This window comes from Quercus suber, unplaced genomic scaffold (genome assembly GCF_002906115.3).
Source record: "Quercus suber isolate HL8 unplaced genomic scaffold, Cork oak 2.0 scaffold_160, whole genome shotgun sequence".
Classification (NCBI taxonomy): Eukaryota; Viridiplantae; Streptophyta; class Magnoliopsida; order Fagales; family Fagaceae; genus Quercus; species Quercus suber.
Window position 1 is genome coordinate 815464 of NW_027069621.1, and position 27938 is coordinate 843401.

At 34.4% G+C, this 27938-nt stretch overlaps 3 protein-coding genes and 1 non-coding gene across 4 annotated transcripts; 1 reads left to right on the plus strand and 3 right to left on the minus strand.

The window, feature by feature from the left end:
* The first annotated feature begins 1313 nt into the window (after positions 1-1313).
* LOC111983065 (small nucleolar RNA R71) lies at positions 1314-1420 on the plus strand. Its single transcript, XR_002879834.1, has one exon. It is a non-coding gene; the product is annotated as a small nucleolar RNA R71 (small nucleolar RNA).
* Positions 1421-8621: 7201 nt separating this feature from the next.
* On the minus strand, positions 8622-9728 carry LOC112018514 (putative disease resistance protein RGA3). The gene has a single exon (XM_024051044.1). It carries the CDS (start codon positions 9726-9728, stop codon positions 8622-8624), a length of 1107 nt encoding a protein of 368 aa, XP_023906812.1.
* A 282-nt stretch (positions 9729-10010) lies between these two features.
* LOC112018515 (putative disease resistance protein RGA3) lies at positions 10011-10646 on the minus strand. Its single transcript, XM_024051045.1, has one exon. The coding sequence runs from the start codon at positions 10644-10646 to the stop codon at positions 10011-10013; it is 636 nt and encodes a 211-aa protein (XP_023906813.1).
* Positions 10647-26185: 15539 nt separating this feature from the next.
* LOC112025391 (berberine bridge enzyme-like 8) lies at positions 26186-27623 on the minus strand. Its single transcript, XM_024058062.2, is given in 2 exon segments — positions 26186-27204; positions 27207-27623. Coding segments are annotated over 2 exon segments (1359 nt in total). The 5' UTR covers positions 27547-27623.
* Positions 27624-27938: the final 315 nt, after the last annotated feature.

Sequence of the window (27938 nt, forward strand, 5' to 3'; positions counted from 1 at the left end):
AAGAGATAGTGGTCGGCTTTACTTCTCCAAGACCCAATTTCCTGAAAACAGAGAAAGGCATTAGATTAATACTTGCCCCTAAATCACATAAAGCTCTATCAAAATAAGATTTTCCTATAGTGCAAGGGATAGTGAAACTCCCTGGATCTTTCAGCTTAGGCGGCAGCTTTTTTTGTAAGATTGCACTACTCTCCTCTGTCAGCATTACTGTTTCATGCTCCTCCAATTTCCGCTTCTTTGATATAATATCCTTCAAAAATTTAGCATATTTAGGCATTTGTTCCAAAGCTTCAATGAGAGGAATATTAATATGCAATTGCTTAAATATACTTAGAAATTTAGAAAACTGATCATCCACATTGTTTTTTCTTAATCTTTGTGGAAAAGGAATTGGTGGATCATAAATTGAAGGAGAATAAGTCTCAAAAGTAACTTCCCTGGATTTTTTGGATTTTGAAGCTCTTTCATCCTCCTTAGTTTTCTCAGCTTGCTCCACTTCTTTCGTCTCTGACTCGGCTTCCTTCATCTTTGACTCCTCATTATCTACAGCTTCATCTTGTTTGGCATTTGTTACTTTTGGCTCCTCATATGTTTGTCCACTTCTCAATGATATTGCCTTTACATGTTCTTTCGGATTGGTGATAGTGTTGCTTGGCAAAGTTCCTGTAGTTCTCTCTGTGAGCATGCTTGAGAGCTGACCGATTTGCACCTCAAGATTGCGGATTGAAGCTGAGTTGTTTTGGATCGCTACATCTATCTTCTGCATGTACTGCATGAACATGTCCTCAAGTGTCGGCTTCTTCTCTTGCTGTGGAAATTGCTGAGGTGGTTTAGCCTGCCTTTGGTGATTCCTCCATGAGAAGATGGGGTGATTCCTCCATCCAGGATTGTACATGTTCAAGTATGGATTATTTTGATGTTGAAAATTTGACACGTAATTTGCTTGTTCATAACTCGATTGAGCAAAAGGATTTCCCACTTGGCAGTCGGCACTTGAATGATTTCCTGCACAATGATCATGAACAACATTAGTTTGAATAGCATTAACATTCATTTTACTTAGTTGTTGAGACAAAGTTGCCATTTGTGCCGCCAATGAGGTAATAGAATCAAGTTCTAAAACTCCAGTTGCCTTTCTTGGTATTGCTCTTTCTATAGGCCATTGATAGTTATTGGATGCCAATTCTTCTAGAAGTTCATAGGCTGCCTCATGAGTTTTACTCATTAAAGCTCCACCAGCTGCTGCATCAACCATAGACCTGTTTGTAGCTCTTAGACCATTGTAGAATGTTTGCACTTGAAGCCATGCTGGAAGGTCATGATGAGGACACCTTCGCAATAAATCTTTGTACCTCTCCCATGATTCATATAATGATTCACCCTCAAATTGGATGAATGTGGTGATATCATTCCTTAGCTTTGCTGTCTTTGCGGGAAGGAAATATTTTGCTAAGAATTTTTGTGCCAACTCCTCCCATGTAGTAATGATGCCAGGTGGCAAAGAATTCAACCAAACTTTTGCTTTATCCCTAAGTGAGAAGGGAAAAAGCCTTAGTCGAATCGCATCATCTATCACTCCGTTATGTTTAAAAGTATCACAAATTTCCAAGAAATTTGCAATATGGACATTAGGATCCTCTTGTGACAGCCCCCCGAACTGGACAGTCTACTGTATCATCTGAATGATGGCCGGCTTGATCTCAAAATTATTGGCTTGTATGGCTAGCCTCCTTATGTTTGATGTAGCTCCATTGACCGAGGGCATAGCATAGTCTCTTAACGCCTTTTGTTCTTGATCGGCCATATTAGATAAAGATGTGTTGGCCTCTTTCTTCTTTTCTTTCTTGAGCAGACGTAAGGTTCTTTTAATTTCAGGATCAAAGAGTGTATGCTCTAATAGTTTAGATCGGGGCATGCACTTCTAATTCCTGAAAAGAAAGAAAACAAACTCAGATGCACTAATTTAAATTTTTTTTAATTTTTTAATTTTTGAATAAGTGAAATAAAATCCAAAATAGTAAATATCTAGCTAGTATCAATATCAATAACAAATAGTTAATCCTCGGCAATGGCGCCAAAAACTTGTTCATGTAAAATAATTTGCAAACGCACAGAATCGTAACAAGTAGTAAAGTGTTTTTAGAAAATGAATGTCGAACCCACAGGGATTAACTATGTTACTGAATACCGAAATTCACTAAATTAATTACTATTTGAAAAATCAAAAATAAATGGAACGTTCTACTCTCTGAATTAAATTAAACTATTTAATAAAATAAATCTACGAATAAAAAAAAAAGATTAACACAGCGTAAAAATCTAACAGCGTAAAAATATGATAAGAATGGATCTAGAGCAATTGATTTCACCTAACAAATCCTACACAATTTATTCTTCCTAATTATTAAATTCTAATAATCTCCCGTTGATAATTAAAAATTCCTTAAGTATTCAATATCTTCTCTCGAATAATATCAAAAATATCTTCAACTAATACTTCCATATCTCTATGTGAATTTAATTAATTGGAGACTCATTATGTACTTTGAATTTTCTAAAAAATCACACTAGTCGCGGTAAAGCATCTCTACTTTCGCTCAACTAATGGTGTTTAATTCTAGAATTAAAATAACAAATCACCTCTCGGTTTCATTGTAATTCAATTGATCAAACAATAATTCGTAAAAAAAAATAGTAAGCATTAAGAATAAAAATTAAACACTCAATCATGGAAATATTAAAAATAAAATAACTCAGAATATAAATTGTGTGTTCATTACTAGACTACATCAACGCTCTAGAAAATAAAATTTAGTTCATAATAAAATTGAAAAGAAAACAAATAAAACTTATGTTTTTCATCTGAATTGGTTGATCAACATGAAGCTCTCGCCTTTGTCCTCAAATCCTCTTCCTCAGAAAGACTCCCAAAAAATAATATTCTTCAATGCGGCCCGCTTTTCATAGAAAAATTCCCTAGTGCAGCGGCAACAATCCAGAAATTCCCTAGCGCAACGACACCTTTCCTTAGGTTTCTAATCTCTCTATTTATATCAACCATTCTCCTTTCCCCAGCCTAATGAAAGTCCTTTTATTGTGCCCTTTTTGTCTCGTGCTTTTGTGGGCCAGGCCTAATCTTGCTAATGGTCCACACAGCTATTGTTGGGCCACATATTAAATGAATGTGCTGCTGTAAAGACCCAAAAAAATATCAGCAACAAGTCTTCGCAGCTACTGGGTTTTCTTTCAGATTGAGAGCTTCGGCTGGGCATTGGGCTCTTCAGGTATAAACTTGCACCATTTCTTTTAGTTTGAAAGTTTAAGATGTGGATTAATCTGAAATCTTCTCATTCCTTCAAAGCAATGAATAGATAAATATAAATAAAAATCAAATCAAATCAAAAGAAATAAAGGAAAATTAACAATTTTAATGAATAAAAGGATAATAAAAATCATGTAAAAATTACACTTACCAGATTGAAAACAGGTTTCAAGAATACAAAGTTATGGATGGAAGGCTGAGTAAAGGTGTTATAAAAAATTAACCAGTTTGCTTTTGACCAACCCAGATGGACTACTAAAGAAAACTAGATTACAGGTTATTTATATTTATAAAGTTTATAAAAATAAAAAATAAAAAATAAAACACTAGAATTACAGATTAAGCTTGTTCGCAGCATCTTTGAAGTTATAACAAAACATTTTGTACATTAAGCCTTTTGCACAACGGTTAGATTGAATGAGGCCAAATGAGAACAGAAAATTTTGCATTATGTTCCAAATGAAAGAGACCAAAACATTCCTATGCCCTTGAAGGTTGGAAATTAAAGTTATTGACTATGGGTTAAACAGCATCAGAAGAAGATAAAGAAGAATATAAAGTTACCTTCTTCCTTCTGTTTGATTTTGCACACATTAGTGACTAATTTGGATGTGTCCATTTTTTCATGTCATCCCAAATTGGGCAACTTCCTAAAGGAAAAAAAAAAAAAAAAAAAAAAAAAAAAAAAAAAAAAAAAGGACTTCTCAGCCCATGCCCATGCCCATCCCCTCCACTCTTAGTGCTAAAACCCCACTCTTCCCCCTCTTACATGAAGGAAACTCTTGAATCACAAGGACAAGAAAACTACATGGTTTTGTATTCAATCTCTGAAATCTGTACACTATTCCCTCCCTCTCCCTTCCCCCAAACATAAGGCAACCATGAAAATTAGCAAACCAAATTCCAAACCCGAAAACATAAGGATAGAATTTACATAAGTTGAAAATTGTACAACTATAGAGGTCACCTGTCACCTTCCACCATATAATATGGATTACACAGGAAATGTGCCATTATGCATGTTAGGAATTTTAGCGGTTGGACAATTCCATAAAAAAATTATTTGTAACTATTGATCTTAAATTTTATCATTTTTTGATTCTAAAAAAAATATATAAATAAATTATATTATATATATATAATATATCATTTTCAAGTAATTATGTGGGTTGTTTATTTGTATTGGGATGGTGAGGTGAAGTACCACAAGTGTTGAAATAGAAGCTAGAAGTGGCAGAATTTCACTCCTACCAAAATTGGCAACGTCAAGCAAAATGTGATGTGAAATCAAATTTTGAAAAACAATTGGATAGAGAGTTCGCCCCTCTATTCACCTCCCTCTAGTACGAGCAAAACTATGAAAACCTAAGACAATTCTATTATTTTTTCTCTGGTATTCTAGTCCATATCCTCGCAATATAAGATCCCATTTTCTACAAATTTTGCACACCTAATTCCTATCTGTAGAGCTAGATAGTACAAAAAACCCCTAGATCTTTAACCCTAATCAATCTCTCTACCTTCTCCCTCTCAAATTGTCAAATTTCATTACTAGCTTCAGAGTTTTGGTGTTGATTGGAGCTTGGGAATCATTGGAACAGTCTCAAAATTGCCAAGGAGAATTGGAGATTGAAATTGGAGGCTTGATTGCATATACTGAGGCTAGTGAGAAGAAAGGATTCAAGGAATCGGTTCCTAGTAGGAGTTGGAGGCTCAAGTACATAGTTAGTAAGTTACTACTTAGCTTGGAGGGTTTTGTAAGTAATATGTACTACTACTATTCACATTGGTGGATCATTTGGTGCTGTGATGCCCCAAAGAGGTTTTTCCGCCTTGTTCTCGAGTTTTCCTCTCCATTAACACTTTGGTGTTTTTGTGGGTTATTGATTTTTCATTTATCCATGCATACTTATGTTCATTGCCTAATTATGTAAACAATTGGGCTTAAATTCTATATTTGGCATAAGATTGACATTAGCAGTAAAAATCAGTGCCTAAATTGTTTGAATTAGATTAGTGCAATTCTCAATACACTTGCTACAATATGAAATGATAAAGCAATTTTTTTCTGTGGCCTTTTCTCAAATGTGAATTCATGCGTGAAAATATGCTTCATCACAAAATGTACTTCCCAAGTATTAGGATCTGATGTTTGGTTAAAATGAGGCCAAAAGACAGTTAAATATTTAGCTTGAGGTTATTATGGATGGAGAAAATGATAAGGAAAAGCACATAGATGATTGAGCAGAAATATTGAGATAAACCTTACATTAGAAGAGTATATAATCGAACTAACAAAGCCAATGTAATTGTAGTTTCTTCTTCTTGCCTGATGGTAACCCCCTGTAATTCACCCTTCCATGTAACGAAACACTTCAAACTCTAAGACAAGAAAAGAGCACATGTCAAGAGTTGAAAAATAAAGATAAAGAAGTATGTACAGATCCTAGATTGCTTTTCATGCGTCACCAAATCAGATTGACTACTAAAGAAAACCAACATGCCAGATTAAGCTTTTGTGTTGCATCTTTGAAGTCATAGCACAGCTTTCAACAAAGAGCCCTATGATATGATGTTCAGATTGAATGAGGCCCAAAGCACAAGAAAGATCTTTCATGGATGTCTAGACTGAACAAGAGCAAAATATTTGCTCAAGCACAAAATATGCTTTCTCACATTTCAGAAATTTGATGTCTGGTTTAAAATGAGGCGAACAAAGTAAATCTTTAGCATGAGGTTTTTATGGACGGACAAGGCAGTAGGAAAAAACTATCTCCGAACAGAAGATTAAGAAGAACTAGAAGGTTGCCCACGCGTTGCGCAGATAATGTTGTAAGCTTTTATGTAAAATGGTTTTTGAAATTTTTGTACATATATTATAGCATAAATGGTGGATATTTTCATTACTAAAATCACCTACAATTATAGTAGAAACTTCAGAGCATGTAGCCATATTTTGTTGCCTACCATCAGTTGATCGTAAACCAATTAATTGCAAGAATACATTATGCATATCAAACTCCTTGAACCTATTCCTTGTCATACGAAATGTCTAACTAAGGCGTTGATCTTATGAAGCATCTTCAATAATATTTTAACTATAGCAGTGCTAAGGTTGCATAGTGATTCATGTCTAGGCAAAGCAACAAACACACTTTGATATTGTCAAGGCTCTTGCGGACTACCATACGTGATACTTGACCAATAAATAAATAAATAAAGCAAGTAATTTCAATGATGGTTGAGATAGACATGATTTAACATATTTAACAATTTTTTAACAAAGGTGTACTAGTATAATATGTTTAACAATTTTTTTATACCATTTTGAGTTTATATAGATTCTAGGCTAACCTTCAAATAATGGAGACACCACATAATTTTTTCTGCCGACTTAGTTCTTAATTTGTATCTTTGCGATTCTATTGTTCCTTTCTTTGTTTTTATTTTTAACAATTGAGTTTCTATCATTTAATAGGACATAGAATATGTGTAGATTGTGGTGATTATTTTAAAACTTTGCTACCAGATAATACTTAACACCTCAATAGGTAAAAGAAAATTATTCACCTAAAAATAATAACAACTTTCTTACCGGTAGCTAATTTAATTTGTAAAGTTGAAGCTTCAATCTCCCCGAGTCTGTCTTCCCTCAAACATTGCAAATTGAAAACTCAGTATCCCAAATAAAATTTTGAAAAAAAAAAATTGAAAGAAAGAAACAAAGAGAGAGAGAGTTGGCAATATTTATTTATTTACAATCACTAAGAAAGGAGCTTTTGTCCATGAACTCATAGAGGAATCGTTGATCCATCAATATATAATTTTCAAATTAAACAGATACAGTAGTGTGCGTTTAATTGAAAAGGGAAGTGAAAGAGTTTTTTTTTTTAGAAGTGAAGAGTTAAGAGACAAAGAAAGAACTGAAGAGTTAAGAAAGAGAATGAATGAAATTTAAAAAATTTAAGATGGGTTTGATCTCAACGGAAATTACTTGGAAAGTAAAAAATTATTTTAAAGGTGTAATGGTGCAAAGCTTGGTCTCACTTTGCCAGGTGCTTATCCATAGTGTGCATTTAAATTTGAACGAAGAAGCAATTTTTTTTTTTTTTTTTTTTTTTTTGAGAAAAGAAGTGAATTGATTTTTGATGAAGCAATAAGTGCTAAACATAAAAGCCGCATTGTTTTAATTTTGAGGTTGGAAAACGTTGTTTCATAATAAAGAGGATTGCAAAGAACTCATATAAAGCGCCACATGGCAGAACCTCATGCACTCTTGCATGAGATCTCTGCTTTTATATATATATATATATTGATATGTAGATATACCTTTAAAAGAGAAGATAAGAAACAACTAACTACATATATTATATATATCACAAATATATATAATATAACAATGTTACATTGATGGATATTGCAAAATTTTGTGATTAACTTGTTTTAGAGAGATTAGCAGGATAATTAATTAATAATTTATTCTAATATGGAAGAAATTACCTGCGACTGGATCAAACTTCTGCAACACTTAATCAATCCAGGAATGAACTTTAGCGATACAGACACACACATAAATCTCTACTTGTAGCTGAAATTTGTGAACCACAAAGATCATTGGCCCTCTTCTTCGTCATCAGACATTCTATTCATGGTCAAACTCTTCTTCATCATCACTGAAATGAAGAAAATGAGCAAGATCCACATAAACATTAAACCGTAAATGAAATAACCTAATCAAGTTATTGAGAATTTGGTAAATACATCAACCTAGGTGTTAGTAATTATTTCCCAGTGGGAAATTTTGGCAGAAAATAAGAATATTAATTGATTTTTTTTTTTTTTGGCACAATAAAAGGAGGAACTGAGAAGCAACAGAAAAAGTGACATTGTCGAATAACTTCTTGACCGTCTCTCTGCACTTCAATATAATTAATCCTGATGTTTGGGATGTAGGAAATCTTGGGCCAGTCCACTCCTATCCCTCTTTGGTAACGTTTGCGGAGAATTGAGCTGCTATTCACCTGAAACTCCCGTAATGAAGTTTTAAAAAGGAAGTCCAGCAGCGACTTCAACTTTGGGCATTGGTGAATTACCAACTTTTGAAGACGGGGCATTATAATAATACAATCTTCCTCTTCTTGCCCTTCAACCCCAATCCATTCTTCCCACTTGGGCAAACACATAAACCAGAGAGTTTTCAAATTTGGGAATATTTTTATCATGCCGTCTTTCTTGTTTTCAAATTCTATTCCCAAAAATTCAACACCCACCTTTTTTAATGGAAAATCATAACCTATCCCTAAATATTCAAGGAACTGAAGCATTCCAAAGGAGGTAAATGCTCTAAATTTAGGCCACCTCTCAGAGTAAGCCTTCTCAATTTGGCTAGGGACATTATCCAATTATTAGGGAACATTGTGGTGCCGCAGTACCAATGAATTGCTAAATTCTCCAAGCCTGGAGGTGGCTCTAAGGCATTCATAACTGATACATCAGTCACCATTCTTCCACCATGATTCTCTAAGTTATCTCCAAAAAAATTTAGATCCAAATCACGGAGTCCTATCTTCTTCTTGGGCTCTGCATTCTTGGCCTCACATGCATCTACCACGTTCCCCAGTCCATATATTTTAAGAGTTCCTTGAAGGTGGTTTAAATTTTTTAATTCTCCGAGTTCACATCTTTGGTTATCATCCTTGCCACCTACATAGAAACGACTTAATTTTGTAAGAGAACTCAATCTCCCAATCCCTCTTGGAAACTCAAACAGATGGGTCCAATAACCTTCTTCTTTCAAAATAAGATGTTTTAAGTTAATCATTTTACTCATCCCCTGCGGTAATTTCATGAACCTATCTTCACTACCAACTTTAATCTTCAAAATTTGTAGATTGCATAGATTACAAATGTTTTCAGGTAATCCGTCTCCATGGTAATTACGTATTTTGAGATACCTTAAATGTATCAGATTTTCTATTGCATCTGGAATTTCCTTTAACTCACCATATCGACTACTCAAAGTTAATGTTCGTAAACGTCTAAAATGCTGGAACAACCCAGACAATTTATGATCATTATAACCTACAAAGATGAGGGTGCGTAGAGTTTTTGCGCTATAGATGGACTCAAGAATTTGAGCATTATTTGGAATTTCTAAATACAAATGCCGAGCATTTTGAATAATTGATCCCGACTCTTCGTAACCAATGATTGTGATGCATTCATTTTTTGCCATGAACTGTGCCAAGTCGTGCACTATATCATGCATTTTGAACCTCATAAAATTGTCAGCATATCCATAATCCCCCAAAACTTGGAGGAGAGAGCGACCGAGTAAAATTTCAAAGTAATCTCTTGCCACGATTCTCTCCTTGTTTGCATTCGACTTAATATAACCTTGTGCCATCCACATAGATATCAAATCCTCTTTAGAAAAAAAATAATCTTTTGGAAAGACAGCACAATATGAGAAACATCGTCTCGGTGGTGAGGGCAAATCATAATAACTCATTAACAACGGCCCAAAAAGACCTCTTTCAACGTCTTGTAATTCCCACAATCTACTATAAAAAACCATCTCCCATTGTTCCTTCCAACTCTTGAAGTGCATGACACTCCCTAGAGTTCTTGCAGCAAGGGGCAAGCCTTTGCACTTGTCTGATATTTTCCCACCTGTGTCTTCTAATTCCTAACATTGCTTAGAATCCCTGTCAGAAAAGGCTATTGTACTAAAAATCATCCAGCAGTCATCATCAGACAGTTGCCCCAAATTGATCCTTGCTGCACTTCCCATAATGTCTGCAACTCTATTTTTGCGTGTAGTGACTAGAATTCTACTTCCTTGGGCAGCATTTTGGAGTGCAAGTCTGAATGGCTCCCACAACGTGGAGTCTTCAGTCCATACATCATCTAAGACAAGAAAAAGCTTCCTTCCCTGAATCAATTCACACATTTTATCCATTAGACTTGGCCATTGATTAATGTTGGAGTCATCACCTTCAAAAGCTTGAACGATTGCTTTGGCAACCATAAACTTATTGAAAGGATCAGAAACACAAACCCTCCTTTTTTTCTCAAAATGGGCCAAATTCAACTCACTATCATTATATGCTAGTTGGGCAAGAGTAGTTTTTCTAACACCACCCATGCCCACTAAAAAGATGACAAGGGGACTTTTTTCTTCTTCACTACCCCTGCCCAATAGGATGCTCACTAGATCACCCTTAACCTTATCACAACCTAGAATGTTTGACACATCTACATGGGAATCAGTTGGTGGTCTCACAACTTCTTCGTTGCCACTAGTCAGTACAAACTGGTACATATCCCCCTTTCTGTCTGTAAGGTTGAATTTAATCAACCATTTAATTGGCTTTATTCCGTGACCAATTTGCTTGTAATTTAGCACTTAGCAACCCTGTATTTAGGTGGGAAAATTGTAAGGGTAGTATGTGAGAAGATGTGAAGGAAAGCTCAAGAGTGTGCAAGAAAAACAGAGGCTTGCGACTAGGGCTCGCGGGTGGATCGTGACTAGCAAGTCGCCAAAGGCTGGCACGTGAGAGGCACACTAAGAAGCTGAAGGGTTGCGCCAGCTGTCACGCTACAGGACAAAAGTTCCAGTCTGGCCAGGCCGTTACGTCGCGACTTGAACTCGCCACTTGGACAAGCCGCAAGACCAACTCACCAACTTGCCCTGTTTGGCAAAAACTAACGTTTTGCATTCCCTTCTCACCCTACTATATATACACATTTATACCCATCATATTGAGAGAGCTTCCAGAGAGAATTTTGTGAGAGAAAACCATATAAAAAAACAAAATTGCCTCATCCCCAATCTTCATCCAAAGAGACTCTACAAATTCCTCTACTCTCTTCCTCTCCATTGTCATACCCTTGAGAGGTCATTTACCAAACCCTTATCTCGCCACACCCACGTCTGTGAGAATGTCCATTTGGTGTTTAGGGAAGCAGTTTGGAAAGGAACCAATATACATTGGTTGATGCTATGGTCAAGTAGCGGAATTCGGCAAGCTAAAGAAGAAATAGGTTCGGTGTAACCTCGTTGGAGCAAGAAGCTTGGAGGGCTTAGGTACTTGGGTAGATTAGGCTTGGAGGGTCTTCTACTATTCATGTATCCCAACTATATTCTTTAGTGGATTTTATCACCGCTTGGAGAGCGGTAGAGAAGTTTTACGCCGAGGACTTCGGTTTCCTCTTCGATAACACATCGTATGTTGTATGTGTGTTTGCATCTCTCTTTCTTTTATCTTTGTCTTATATTTATTGTTGTAGATGTGTCTATATTTGACTTCGATTGTTTTATCAATTCTGTTATAAGCTTGTTATCATATTCCGCACATTAATTGTTTGATATAATGCTTGAATTGGTATTTTTGTATCTGGGGGTCTAAACGTTCAAGGGTGTTTCATACCCATATTATAATTTCAATTGGTATCAGAGCGGGTACACTTGTTGTGGTTTTAATACCTAAGTGTGATCCTTGACCCCTTGTTGAGATAGATAGGTCTCAATCTCTCACTGCTCTACCATTTTTTGATGGTAATAACTATACTTTTTGGAAAGTCCGAATGAGAGCATTTTTATGCTCTATAGAAAATACCGTTTGGGATGCGGTTGAGATAGGTTGGACTAAACCAGAGGCTCCTAAGGCCAACTGGGATAAGGCAGCTCTTGCAGCAGCCAATGCAAATAGTAAAGTTTTAAATGCTATTTTCTGTGCTATCTCTCCTGATGAATTCCACAGGATATCTCACATGACAGTGGCCAAGGAAACTTGGGAAATTTTGGAGACAACTTATGAAGGTGAAGGACACAAAGCTTCAAATACTTACCACCAAATTTGAAGAGCTCAAGATGGGTGAAGATGAATCGTTTGATTCATTCTATGGGAAGCTCAACGAAATTGTCATTGCTAAACTCAATCTTGGTGAGAAGATTGAAGATACCAAGGTGGTGAGAAAAATTTTGAGGTCCTTGCCTGAAAGTTTTAGAGCAAAAGTCACAACCATAGAGGAGAGAGTAAAGACTTAGATGAGATCAAAATTCAAAAGCTGATTGGGTCTCTCCAAACATATGAACTGGGACTGCCTTCACACAAGATGAGTAAATCATTTGCTCTCAAAACCATCACCGAAAGAATGGATGATCCCTCCGAAGGAGATGGAGTGGACAAGGAAGTGGCATATCTTGTAAAGAACATCCGAAAATTTCTGAAGATGAAAGGAAGTGGGAAACCATTTAATAGAGGAAAATTTTCATCTTCAAGAGGTGATAAGAAAGAGTCTACGAGGAAAGAAGGAAAGGAGTCTCAATCTCCTTCGGACATTGTGTGCTTCGAGTGCAATGGACATGGACACTTCAAAAAGGAATGTCCAAATTATTTGAAGTCAAAAGGAAAGGTTTATGCCACTACTTTAAGTGACTCAGACTCATCAAAATCTGACTCTGAAGAAAGCTGTGACAAAGAAGGAAATTACTCAGCATTCATGACCATTGCACATGTGGGATCTTCAGATGATTTGAGTACTCCTGTGAATGAGCTGGGTGAATGTTCTGATGAGGAGTCCATTGGGATTGTTAAAGAATCAGAAGGAGAAGAAGAAGAAGACACATCCAACCTTCAAAAGAATTACGCAATACTTCTTGAGAAATCAGGAGAGTATACAAAGGTGACAAAGGCAGCCGTGAAGAAAATGAAGAAAGCTGAGGAAGATTTCAAAAGCCTGCTGGTTAGATATAAGGAGGCAAAGTGTGAGATTGAAGCACTTAATGGTGAGCTATCAGAAGCTTACATGAAGGTGAGGTTTCTCGAGCAAGAGGTAGTACAAGCTCATGCCAAGGTAGATAGGGTCTCCTCCAGGAAGCTAGATGAAGTTATTTCATCTCAAAAACATGCCTCAGACAAGTCTGGGTTGGGATATACCGGAAGGAGCAGCTCATCAGCCAAAGTCACCAAGGAAATAAAGTTTGTGAAAAACAAAGAGACAGCTGTTGATAAGTCTACTCCAGAGATAGTTGAGGATGAAAAGAAAAAGAATGTGGCTAATCAACGGATGTTTTACAAATCCCGAAATCAATCTGAAGTCAGATTTGGAGCTACAGGAAGATCTCTCCCAAGACAGCAGCAAGGCCCTAGAATAAACTATATTTGTCACTATTGTGGATTGCAAGGACACTAGACCAAACTGTCAAAAAATAAAAGCAGACAACAATGCGAGTGTACCTCGGTCCCGAGGAAGAAGAAACGATTTGAGGTCTTGGGGTGGTGAGCAATCAAGGAACCAAAACCGTGATTCCGGAATGACGGACGTGATGATAATGATTGGCGCCTTCGCCACTTGCTTGGAGAGCTTCAATAAGAGGTTTGAAAGTCCTAACTCTCGTACCCGATCCATCAAGGATATCACCCCAAACACACGTGACGTGTGGGTGACAAAGGGTACTTATGCATAAGCATTATAACATGTCCATGCATCAATTCTTCCTATGCTTTGTGGATATAATTGGTTATTTGCGTTGTGTTTTTAAGTATCTGTTTATTTTGTGGTTTGTTTGTGTTCAAAATGCTTTCTCATTTTTCTTGTTTTTGATCATTCTTCTACTGCTTTCGTGTCAAAAATCCAAAAACACATAAAAAAGTTTAAAATCCAAAAAGTTTGATCACTTTGTTGAGTTTTGTCTCAAAGCATGTTTAGCCTTGTACCTTTGTACTAATGGCTTTATGCATTTTACGAGCTTAGCTTGTCTCTCATGCATTCATATCATTGTGGAAGAAATTCTGAAATCTATGTGATTGTTGTAAATAGATCTTCAACCTTGTCATGAATGATTAGTGAATGGTTTTGTTGATCTTGAGACATGCATAGACTCATGTCTATATATCTTCCCACTCTTTATTTTTATGCTTTAAAAGAGCTCTCTAAATGTAAATCTCCAAATGAAAAGAGATATAGAGCTGCAAAAGCCTGTCGCACATATTAGTATTTGACTAGGAAAAAGGGAAAGCGACCAAAATAAAATGTATGAAAGATGCTCAAAAAGCCAAAGGCTAACTCATCAATTGAAATATCAAAAATTTTAGGCATCTATCTCTCAATGAGAGTTTCTTTGCTCAAAAATGGCAAATGATATGTTGAATATGGAGCCAAATGAAAAGTTTCAAAGAGTTGCTATCAAGCTCTTGTGGGAGGTCATATATGCATGCTTCTATAATTGAGACAGGTCACATTATCTAGTGCTAATTGTGTATGCCTTAATTGAATTGATCATTGAAGCTTCACATTGGACTAAGGACTATCTCATCTTTGATATCCACACACAACACACAAGTTTATGTTCAATGAATGCCATATTCATTTGTGTGATTGTACTTGATTAAATGTGCTTTCACATGCTCAATCTTTGTTGGTTAAATACAAAAAGATTTTTGAGTGTTTTGTTTTGTTTTTGGAAAGTATTTTTTTTACAAAAATGCAAAATTGTTTTCAAAATTGTGTTGCCTAGTTTTGGCGACTAAGTCGCGGGTTGACACAGTCGCAAGCCCCAGTCGCGAGCTCAATCAGAGATTTTTCGCGACTTACTGGCGAGTCAGTATTCTAGTCATGAAAAAGACTTTGAAAAATTTTGAAAAATTTGAGTTTTGCTCTTTTCGCGGCTCATTTTGGCAGCTTGTTCGCGGGTGGAATGTCCAATCGCGAGGGTTACTCAGAGATTTCCGCGGCTCAGATCGCGACTCCTTCGCGGCTAAACCTTCCAGTCGCGAAAAACACTTAGAAGATTTTTCTAGAATCTTACCTTCACAGTGTTTCGCGGCTTGCCCTGGCGACTTACTGGCGACTTGGTTAAGTCGCGAAAAATGCGTGTTTTGCGTTTTTGAAGACAATTTTTAAATTGCTTTTCAGTTTTCCCTCAATTTTCAGTGACTGTTCATTATCTTCTTCACTCTCTCTCTCAAACAGTTCATTTCTCACTGAAAAATCTTGTATCTCTGCATCATTTCTGCATAAATCTCGAAGAATAAGGTATGGGTTTTCTTTCCCTCATTTCATTCTTACTATGTTATCCATTACCTTCTTGTGTTGAACTTTGCACTTGTGCTATGTGATATATTGTGTTCATATATGGGTTTGCCTAAAATGGTGATTTTGTCTGTTTGAGGTTATTTTCTTTTGTTGCTGAGTTTATTTTGTATCTTGTTTGTACTCTACCATGTTTGTCTCTAGTCTGAGCATTGTTCATTTGATAGAGTTTCTCATTCTCTTTAAACATATGGGTTTGAGATCTATGTGGTACTCTCTGTATGTGGCCGTGGGTTATTTGTCTATGGTTCTGTGGTCTTTATAGTTTTTGTGCTTATGTGTGGAGTGTTTGTGATTAAAGTGAAATTTTCTCACATTCTTAACTGAATCCAATCAAGTTGTTGTTGTTTCCCTGTGGTATTGCATTTGGTACTTTTCTGTGTGTTTGCTATCTTACAGATGTCTCGACAATCCTCGAAAGGAAAAGAGGTGATGTCAGAAGAAGAAATAGTACCTGTTGCAAAAAGAACACGGTCTTCCTCACAACCATCCACTGAACTCAATATTGAGTTATTCAGATCTCCTCAGCACCAAGATGCCTACTTCAACATTTTTGACCGGGGAACTCCTATAGTGGAACGGGAGGTCAGGTTTGACACTTTGGACACAACTTTTGTCCCTTGGATCTTCGAGACAAAAGATTGGGCAGCTCTATTCGGAAATTTTGTTGATCCGATGATTGAACTAGTGAAGGAATGTCTCGCCAACACAGTTGATCTTGAGAGTGAACTACATTGTCTGGTAAGAGGAAAGGAGTTCATCATTAATCCAGACACCATAGCTGAACTTCTCAAAATCACACGACCTGCGGATGCTGACCTTACTCCGTATGATGATCGTACTCCAGTGATTCAGGACATTCTCCAAATTCTTGGTCCTGACCATGACATTTCTAGCACAGGCACATTAATTAGTACTACCAAGTTTTCACCTGAGTTGACTACATTGAAGCTAATTATGTTTTCAAACCTCTATCCGTTGACCAACACGGTGTATATAAATCTTGGAATGGCTCAATTTTTATGTGATCTCATCACTAGCACCACCATTGACATCTGTGCCCATATTTATCACATCATAAGAAAGACAGCAACAAGAACAGTAGCACGAGGGTGCCTTCCATTATGTAGTCTTATTATGAACTTTGTTCTACGTGAAGGTGTTACTCCTCCCTCAATTGGGAACGTGATTGCTCGTCCTCGGCCAATCTCTACGTTCACTCTACAGGCCAGCAAGAATCATTCATCCAAAGCTCCAAAGAGTACACATCTATTTTCTCCTACTTCCTCTACTTCTGAGCAACTGGGCACTACACAACCACAGTCTGCCCCTCAGCCTGACAAGTTGCAAATGCTCTTTGATAACCTTCACAAACGTCTTACGAAAATGGAAAAGTCCCTCAGAGATGGCCAGAAAGAGCAGTTGGAGAGATTGGTTGCCATGCAAGACCAGATTGATGTGTTAGCAGCTCAAGTTGATGGCATTTTCACAAAGCTGAAACAGTGACCCTTTGGCCATTCCGGTCAAAAAGGGGGAGAATCTTTGGGGCAGCTCTTGAAGGGGAGTGCTGGTTTTGAGGAGGAAATTTCTTCATCATTTTTTAAAAGTTTTTTTTTTTTTTTTTCTGTATATAAAACCTTGATAACTCAAAATACTATGGTGGTAGTTGTTTATTTCAGCACTTATATAGTATGATGTTATTCAGCCTTAAGCACTGTTTGATTGTAGGTTTGTACCCATTGTTGCTTTTGTAAGCTTTGAGGGTTGTTTCTTGTTCTTATGCACTGTTTGTAGGCTTGTATGGTTTGTGCCATGTATTTGCAAAACTTTGCATATGCAGCCTTTGTGCTTTGTGTTTTGGTACTTGTTAATGCCTTGCATTATCTTAAGTACAACACTCTTGTGCCCGTGTAGGATTGTTCCTAGATGCATATATGTTTGTATGCATTGGTTGAGTGTTGAACTTGCAAATGATTCTCTTTAATTGAGTTTATCATTTTTGCATGTCCATGTTCATTCCTTGTGTGAATGAACATAGTAATCACTTTTGCTTAAGTGACTACTGGTGTTGATCTTGTCATGAATTATTGCTTTTATGCCTATGTTCATTTTTGCTTGATCATGCTTATTTTGCTCCATATGCATATTAAGTTTTCTGCATACAATGATATTGCTATGTTATTGTGTTTCAGGAGTTACTTATTCATATGTTCAAGAGCTTTACAGAATCTAGAGTTAGGTGTGAGTGAGTTTTCCAACTGTTCCCAACTCACGTTTAAGTCTAGAGTCTGTTGTAGGGTTTTGTCACAGAATAGCCAAAGGGGGAGATTGTAAGGTTGAATTTAATCAACCATTTAATTGGCTTTATTCCTGACCAATTTGCTTGTAATTTAGCACTTAGCAACCCTGTATTTAGGTGGGAAAATTGTAAGGGTAGTATGTGAGAAGATGTGAAGAAAAACTCAAGAGTGTGCAAGAAAAACAGAGGCTCGCGGTAGGGCTCGCGGGTGGATCGCGACTGGCAAGCCGCCAAAGGCTGGCACGTGAGAGGCACACTAGGAAGCTGAAGGGTCGCGCCAGCTGTCACGCTACGGACAAAAGTTCCAGTCTGGCCAGGCCGTTACATCGTGACTTGAACTCGCGACTTGGACAAGCTGCGAGACCAAGTCGCCAACTTGCCTTGTTTGGCAAAAACTAACATTTTGCATTCCCTTCTCACCTTACTATATATACACCCTTATACCCATCATATTGAGAGAGCTTCCATAGAGAATTTTGTGAGAGAAAACCCTAGAGAAAAACAAGATTGCCTCATCCCCAATCTTCATCCAAAGAGACTCTACAAATTCCTCTACTCTCTTCCTCTCTATTGTCATACCTTTGAGAGGTCATTTACCAAACCCTTATCTCACCACACCCACGTCTGTGAGAAGGTCCATTTGGTGCTTTAGAAAGCAGTTTGGAAAGGAACCAATATACATTGGTTGATGCTATGGTCAAGTAGTGGAATCTGGCAAGTTAAAGAAGAAATAGGTTCGGCGTAACCTCGTTGGAGCAAGAAGCTTGGAGGGCTTAGGTACTTAGGTAGATTAGGCTTGGAGGGTCTTCTGCTGTTCATGTATCCCAACTATATTTTTTAGTGGATTTTATCACTGCTTGGAGGGTGGCGGAGAGGTTTTACGCCGAGGACTTCGGTTTCCTCTTTGATAACACATCGTGTGTTGTCCATGTGTTTGCATTTTCCTTTTCTTTATCTTTGCCTTATATTTACTGCTGTGGATGTGTTTATATTTGACTTAGATTGTTTATCAATTCTGTTATAAGCTTGTTATCATGTTCTGCACATTAATTGTTTGATATAAAGCTTGAATTGGTAATTTTATAATTTGGAGTCTAAACGTTCAAGGGTGTTTCATACCCATATTGAACTTTCAAACTTGATCACCAACTTAAGAAGGATGTTGGTTGCAAAGTTTTTTTAATCATCACACAATGAATATCATGAAGTTGCTTAGTCACAAAACCCTACGGTGTACAAAACACAGCAACTTCTTCAAGAACTAGGGCAAACTAAGTTTCCGGTCACACTCTTCTTCACACTTGTGGAATTGTGCTCTTATGCAACTTGTGTATCCTTTTATGGCAAAATAATCCTTATATATGTTTAGGGTTGTGAGAAAAGAAAGTTCAAACATATACCTACAAATTGGATTGAAATCAGCTCTGAAAAATAGAATTTCATAAATCTCAATAAATAGCCATCTATCAAGCTAGCTGTCAAGTCACGTGCTTCAACAGCTTTTAAACCTCAATAGATACTAGCTGTTGAGTTTTAAAATCCTGCACTTACTCACTTAATTCTTGGACAAACTTGCATAGTTTTAACACTTGAACTTAAAACCTTGTTTCTTGAAGTATTAAACACATCCTAGATCTACCTAATTACAAGTAAAGTACGTTTTGTCAAAATATTAACCAATTACGTAAAATGTTGACATATGTTCCTAACATCAAATCACATATGTCCTAACACTAGTGCATGAATTTCAAGACTTACAAGTCATCATGGTCTGCAAAAGTGAAAACATGATAATTACATCATGAATGGTCAACTAGAGTTGAGGTTCACAAAATCTTGATTGATAGAGCTACAATCGATGCAACATGACAACGTGGACATAATATGACCCTAACACGGTCTTCAATTTGGATGGTTTGGCATAACAACCAAATTATTCCTCCATATAAATGAAAAAAAAATGTTAAGAAAACAAAATGTCTACTTATTCTAATTATAAATAACCAAGTACTAGGAGCCAAGTATATATGGCAAAATTTACCTAAACTCGAGATTTTTGGACTATTAGAGAAAATGGGTCAACTTATACCAACCCATTGAAATGTCGAGCCGGGTCAGCCAACAACCCAACTTGTTTTTACAAAAGGGAATTTTTTTTTTCTTAATATAAAAATGTCTTTTTCTTTTTATTTTTATTTGAAGGTAATATACATATTTGAATGATTTCTCTTGGTGGAAAGAGAATTAAAATAAGTTTTTTGAACTCATCTTTAATGGCATGCGATCTTTTGATCATTTTTATAATTGTAGTTGCTTCTAAAACAACTTTTAACGCTGGAGGTAAAACCTTATTTACTCAATTTTGATATTTTCTTTTGCTTAAGAATGTGGGAGCTTTGATTTTCCCTTGAAGTTAGTTACATGAATTTGAAGGTAATATTTATTAGATTTATAGAATAGTTATATGTTGGGGGAAAGGCTCAGGAGCCCATATCTACATATATATAGGAACACTTGCCTCCTCGGACAAGAAGTTCGTTCATGTCAATATTTCTTATTAATTTGTGCATGATTGCCATCCAATTCCATATTAGCCGTTGTCCAATTTACTAAGGCCTAGTTCTTTGATGAACTCTATACAAATTCATTATTTTGGGCCTTTTGAGCCTAAGTCCACTCATCTTGGTCTGAGCCACAAAGCTAGTCCTTACATTATAGTTATAAATTTTAATTCTTTATTGATTTGTTTTCATTTAATTACTAAAGTTATATTAAAATTTTTATTGTAGATGAAATTACTAGCCAACTTGAGAAGCAATTCTCAAGTATAAATATTTCAATAACTAGATTTACTACTAACATTGAGTACATTGAGGTGTCATTCTTATGAAATATTTACTTAATATGTTATGTTTTATTCTTAATGCATTATTTATTTTTAGTTATGTTTCTAAGTAATTTAACTTTACTATTAGTTTATATGCAATAGGTGTACTTAAAAACGTTGATAACTTGATATGTTCCACAACATCTAGGATATATGTATATATATTTCCATTCTTATATGGTGATGAAAAAAATTTTACTTTAGATTTTATAAACTTAAGAATTTATATATATTTTTATTTTTATTTTTGAGCATTTTGCTATTTGTTCTCTTATTTGTTTAAAAATAATGGTAATTTGAAAACAGTATATTGATATTAATCGATAGTAAAGTAGTTTTTCTACTCAAACCAAATCAGAATGACCTTCAATATTTAATATGCACTAGACGTTACATAAATAATTAAAATAAGAAGAGAAAGAAATTTCACTTCCATCAAGTCTCGATATTTATAAATCTATGCATTTTTTTTTTTTGGAATTTTTTTTTTTTTTTTGGGTGCTGAATCAATAACATTTTTTTTTTAAATGTAAGATAATTGAATGTCGACAAATTTTAAGCTGAAAAGGCTGTTGATGTTGATGAATAAATAGACAGAAGGGGAGAAGGGAGGTGTAGCCGTGGAGGAGATGGCATTACCACTACAAGGCTTCAAGCCCATAATTGAGCAACATTATATATATATATATATATATTGATAACCGTGACTTAGCAATTTTTTTTAGAAGAATGACTTAGCAACTAGATCAAGGAGAAATGGATAAACAATCATTTGTACACAAAATCTTCTTTCCGGACAGGAGCTGCTCAAGTTAGGTCTGAAGTCTGATGTAATGCTGCAGAGGAGAATTCTATTCCAAGTACTTTGTACACAATCATTTTGCAACAAATTATAAGTGATAAGTTGTTATTAATTTTAATTTTAATCCACTTTTTTTACTAATAACAATTAATAATAACCTGTTATTTAAAATTTATTATAAAAATATTGTAGACATAGTATTTCTCGAATTCTATAATTAGACAAAAGGAAAATCTGCTTCCATATCTTAATAACAGGGCATGTGCCTCAAAAACGACGTGTTGACCTGAACAAAATATTAATACAAATGTAATCTGAATTGGTTATGAAAACTAATATGTATTCATTCATTAGTTGTTTTTAAAGGAGTATTTATATAATGATTTGAATGTGATTTTTTAATTCTACAATTGACTTTTGAAAGATAAGATATGATAAGGTCAAGCTGGCAAAACTCAACTTATTCCCCCTTATTTTTTCCACTGAAAATAATCAAAATAATGTGAAAAGTATGAACATTACAAACTCATTGGTAGAACTCACTCTTGAAAACTAGCTTGCAAGGAAATGGTGCCCAAGTCCTTATAAACATATGGCTAAACTTATATTTAATCCATGAGGGACACTAAAATCATAACATACTATCACACTCCGCAGCCGACGTCCACAACGGCTCACTCTAGCGGCACTGATCTAATGGTAGCCCTTTCTCTTTTGGTGGCTCCACTCACCTATTAATTATTTTAATCTCACCCCTAGGTCGCCCCTTCTGGCATTCAACCGCAAAGCCACAACTCCTTTGATCCATATTCAATAAGATATGTTCGATTACTCAGAGTGGTGGTTAGCTCTAATACCAAATATTACAAACTAATGGGTAGAACTCACCCTTGAAAACTGGCTTGCAAATGGTTAAATTTACATTTAGTCCATGTGGGACGTTAGGATTATAACAATGAAGTTTACCTTTCTTATATAAATAGTGGTGGGTACAACCAGAAATTTAATTATCCGAGTGAGTATATATTTATTGTACTTTTGAAGTATTTTATAATTAACAAATGTCCTAAGGGTAGGTTAAAAATAAATAAATGCTTAATTATGAGTTGTAATGCACATTTTTCAAAGAAAAAAAATACAATTGTTCTTGATTTATTAGTTTGTACACTCAAATTTATTGTAGTTATATGTTTTTTTTTTGACATTTGTGTGTAGTCTGACTTTAATTTTTTATTAAAAATGTATAAAAATATTACTGAATTTAATAAAGTGTTTAATATGCTTTATTAAATATAATTTATTAACAAATTTGTATGTGTAAGGCAATAAATTAATAAATCCTTAATTATGAGCTGTAACACACATGTTTTAATTAAACAAATACAGTTGTTATTAATGATTTATTGGCTTGCACATTCAAATTTATTATACTTATGTGCATAGTTGTCAAAACCTGAATCGTATTGTGAATCAATTTTTTATTTTTATCTATTGTGTATTATATCATATGCTTATGTAATAAAATTTATAAAAATGTATATCCATTATAAATTTGAAATACAGTCAAGTAATGAATAATTTAATTAGCACTTGTATAATAAAATTTATCAAAACTAGCTAAATAAATCAAATTAGCACATGTTTTTCCAATATACATTCAAGACATCTAGGGTTCAAATTCCCCCTCCCACATTGTAATTGTCAAATTATAAAATAAATAAAATAAAATAAAATTTTGATCAAATTGAAAAGTGATAATACATGTGACATATGAGATACAATAATATTTTATTTTCATTATATACATCAGTAATCAACTCCATTTAAGTCAATGTTATCATCATGTTCACTTATCTTGCAAATTTATTTCTTTATTGACATTTTCTTCATCATTATCCGCATTTACTATCTCATTTTGTTATTTTTATTATTTTTTAAAAATATCTTTATATTTCTTCTTAGCATTCTAGCTTCTTAGACTTATGAAAATAACAAAAAAAAAATCATTTAAAAAATATATATAATTATAGAATTAATATGAAATTGAAGTGTCAACAATATAATCCAAATTTTGTAGGAGAGAGAGAAAGAAAATAAATTTCGGTGTAGGTAGGGATTGAACCATAAATCTCTTATTCACTAACTAAAACTCACTTAAAAAAAGTAATTTTAAATTCACATGTCTATGTAGTGTACAATACGATTTATATAATATGTACCTATGTATCATACAATTTATGAGCATTTATAATATACTCTTCTAATACGAAATTTTTTATACACATGTACCGTACAATATAAGCAACTATGCTTATACGCATTTTTTTAACATATATGTGTAAAAATATTATTTTAATATACCTTAACCACTGATTTACGGTATTCATTTACAATAGCCTATAAAATAAGAGTTAAACCCTAGTTTCTTTCCAGTCCGAACCGCCAATTTATAAATGAGGAGCCATTACCTCAGCCTGCCGTAGGTGGCCTTTCTCCCTGCCTAGTTTTTCGCAGACGACAGCTCCAATGGTTGATTAAATACCCATTTAGCCAAATTCCACCTTCAGTGCTTGAATCGAGATTTATTATTCAGTCAAATCACAACTTAAATAAATAATAGAGAATCTAGTATTCTTTTTCACTTTTGGGTAAGTAAGTTCATATTTTTGTGATGCGACTTTGCATGCATTTTAAATTACAAAAACCACCTTTTAAGGTTTTGACTAATTATAAATATTAAGAGAGTGTTTGGTACATGCATTTAAAAAATAAAAATATGTATTTAAAAATATGTATGAAAATATATGTAAGTAAAAAAATGTATGAAAATATTTATAATATTATTTAAAAACTGAAAATATGTGTTTGAATGGGTGTACCAAACGAAATCTAAGCTTTTTAAAAACGTCTAATTTGTTCCTTTTGAAGTCTATTGATTATTTCCAACCGTTTGCCTTAGTTGCATATGTTTCATAATAATTGTATTATGATATTTATAAGTGTAAGAGAGTATCTATACTCTCACACAATATAATAGTGAAGTCTATTTTAAATGAATGTCATAAAGCAGTGGTTAAGGTATATTTCATATCGGCATTGATTAAGTGCCAGTTACTTACCGTTTATTGGTCATATTATTTTTTCTAGATTGTTTAGGTAATTTTTTAAAATCTTATGTTTTTTATTTGGTTTAACATATTAAAATAGACTTCACTGTTATATTTTGTGAGAGTTTCAACCCATTAAAATAAACTTCACTATTAAAATAGACGTCACTATAAAAAGTATAGTTATTGACAGCAAGCAAAAGTATAGATTGGTTTAATCTATATAAATAAAATAATACTTTGAGAGTTATTTGTAACACACTAAACTTTAAAGATTCCATGTTTTGGAAAAATTGTTCATTTACTATCACAATTTTTTGAACAATTTTTGTCATAGCTTGATGAAATAGTCGATCGTAAATGATAGACAATCACTTTCATATAAATTTATAACTATTTTTTCACCACTCACAATTGATCATTTAGAAGTTGTTGTAAAAGTTGTTGTACAAAAATGTATTTTTTTTAATTATTATTTTTCTATATTATCTTGCTTTCTAAGCCTTAGACAATTATAAGTTTTAGAATAGTCTAACTTGTCTTGTGAATGAACATATATATTTTTAATTACTAGCTGATGGCATGCATGAATATATATTTATTAACTACTATCCATGTCCCATGCCATGTGAAATGCATTATAATAATTATTTATTATGTGTTGTAATAATCAAGGAATTAATTTTAGTTATATAAAATGTCATTAAAAAAAGACGAATTGAATATTATTAAAATTAAGAATATGAAATTTTTGCTTGAGTGGATTGACAAATGTTTAATTGAAAATGAACTTAGGTGCATCAATTAAGTATTTACATTATTGATTGTGTATTGTTAAATTTAAATTTTTCCTTTTGTTGAACTTTGTTTTAATTGGTTCAAAAATGACGAAATTTGGGCAAAGTTTTCATAATTCAAATTAGTTATTTCTATTACAAATCTTAGAAAAATAAAATTAAAAGTTTATTTTGCATAAATAACTAATACACCAATTATATATAAGTAATACATGAAAATAAATGCATTATCCTAATTTCGTATATATATTTCATATCAATGAGAGGAGTTGAGGAATATCTAATTTTTTAATACTAATGAATTTACAAATATCTAATTATTTTGACTAATTATATATGCAATTATTGTTTCTATTCTTAATTATATTTGTTATTAAATTTGCTTTTTCCTTTCAATGGTTTCTGTTTTCACTGTTTCCACCGTCACTAAAAATAAGAAAGAGTGCATATTTTAAATCTATTATTATTATTATTATTATTATTATTATTTGAATTATAAGTATTCCAAATGAAAAAAAGTTTCTTTTATATAAAATTTTAAAAAAAATAAATATATAAATAATTGATACACACACCTGTAGGTTCCTTTTATGTCAAAGTATTAGCTCATTAACATATTCCAATGGATTAAATGCATATATTTTATGATAAAATAAATTTTGATATTTTTAAAATCATTATAATATTCTATGAAAATTTTTTATTTTATTATCATAAAATTTGCATACAACATACTGTACATGTTTGGATAGTTAACTTAGAACTTCAAGTGCCTCATTTATTATTATGATAACTTTAATAATAGTTTTTAAAATGAAAAAATTAACGGATGTTCTAAAAATATTTATTTAAAAAAATTTTTAAAATTTTTTTTATAAAAGCTTTCTTGTCAAATTTATATAGTAATCTGTAACCTCTTCCCCACCCTCATTCCAATTGGCTGCATACTGAATCTTTGCCAGGTTCCCTGCTCGATGAGGGAAAGGAACTGCCTCAGCTGGAATCTCACTCATTCTTCCACCGTAAGGATTGAATGTCAGTGCCACGTACTTCAGCTCAATCAATTTCTTCCAAATCAACTCCAACCCAGCCTTTGAAATTGGCTCCTTCACATAGTCTGATTTCCTCTTCAAGTAAGGCAGTGTTTGAGGTACTCGACTAAGCAAAACATCATTTGGCGTGCCAAGAGCGAAGTTTGTCCAGAAAAGCACAGATTGAACCCAGCTGGTTTCATTGCAATCTGATTTTTTTAAACCCAATTCAGGAAAGCTCTTGTTCATGACAGAGAGAAGTTGCCCAGAGTCACCAAGGAAAAGAGCAAAAAATGTAGCTCTTCCAGTATTCTCTTTATTTGTGCCATTTACCACGTCCAAGATAAGCCTGATGAAAAGGTTTTCATCAAGCTTATCTGCAACATGTTGCCACTTAGACACAATGTCTGTGGCATTTTGTTCCAAGGTTTTTGCTACTTTGAAAACAGTTACTATTTCTGGAACACGAACAAGTTTGATTTTATATGACACAACCACTCCAAAGCTAGCTCCTCCACCACCCCTAATAGCCCAAAACAAATCTTCTCCCATAGATTTTCTATTCAGAAGTCTTCCTTTGACATCAACTAATTGTGCATCAATAATGTTATCGACTGAGAGGCCGTACTTCCTCATCATGTTACCATAGCCTCCTCCACTAAAGTGGCCTCCAACACCAACCGTGGGACAAACCCCAGCTGGGAAACCATGGGTGTTGCTTTTCTCATAGATTCTATAGTAAACTTCACCAAGGGTTGCTCCTGCTTGAACCCAAGCAGTCTCATTTTCCACATCAATGTGAATGGATCGGAGATTGAACATGTCAAGGACAAAGAAGGGGACTTCTGCCACATAAGACACCCCTCATAGTCATGGCCTCCACTTCGGATTTTCATTTGGAGGTTATGCGTTTGAGCACAAACGATGGCTGCTTGAATATGAGACTCATGCAAAGCAGTGACAATGAGAAAAGGTTTACGAGTTGTGGTTGTGTTGAATCGAAGGTTTCGGATGTAAGCTTGCAAGACAGATGAGAAGGAGCCATTGTTGGGAGTATATATTGCTGCAGAGATTGGATGGGATGGCTGAGAATGGTTTAAAAGGCAGTAAATAAAGGACTCAGAAGCTGATACTTGCCTAGAGAGAGAAAGTAGGAGAAATAGTGAGAGCAATGGAAGCATTGTTGCCCTTAAAATCCCCATATTTGGTAAATTGGATTGGGCCTAGTAAGAGAGGCTGAGTTTTTACTTGAATCGCCTAGCTAGGGTGGAAATATATATAGAGATTGGCCGGCTAAGAAACTCGTTGAACAATAGATGAGAAGATTTTGTAAGCCACCTCTTATTTTGACCAAGAAAATTCAACACACAAGAGATTGAAACGTGAGATTTAGACATTGAGATTTGAGAATCCAAATCATCATATAAAAATTTTATTATTGATCAGAGCCCTATATTAAAAAAAAAAAATGTTTATCATATGGAGCAATATTACAGAATTCTTATATGCATCATAAATGTATTTCTAGAACCCATATCCAAATCTGCAATGTCATGCATGCACATGTCTCTCTGCGCCATATATTGCTGCTCTT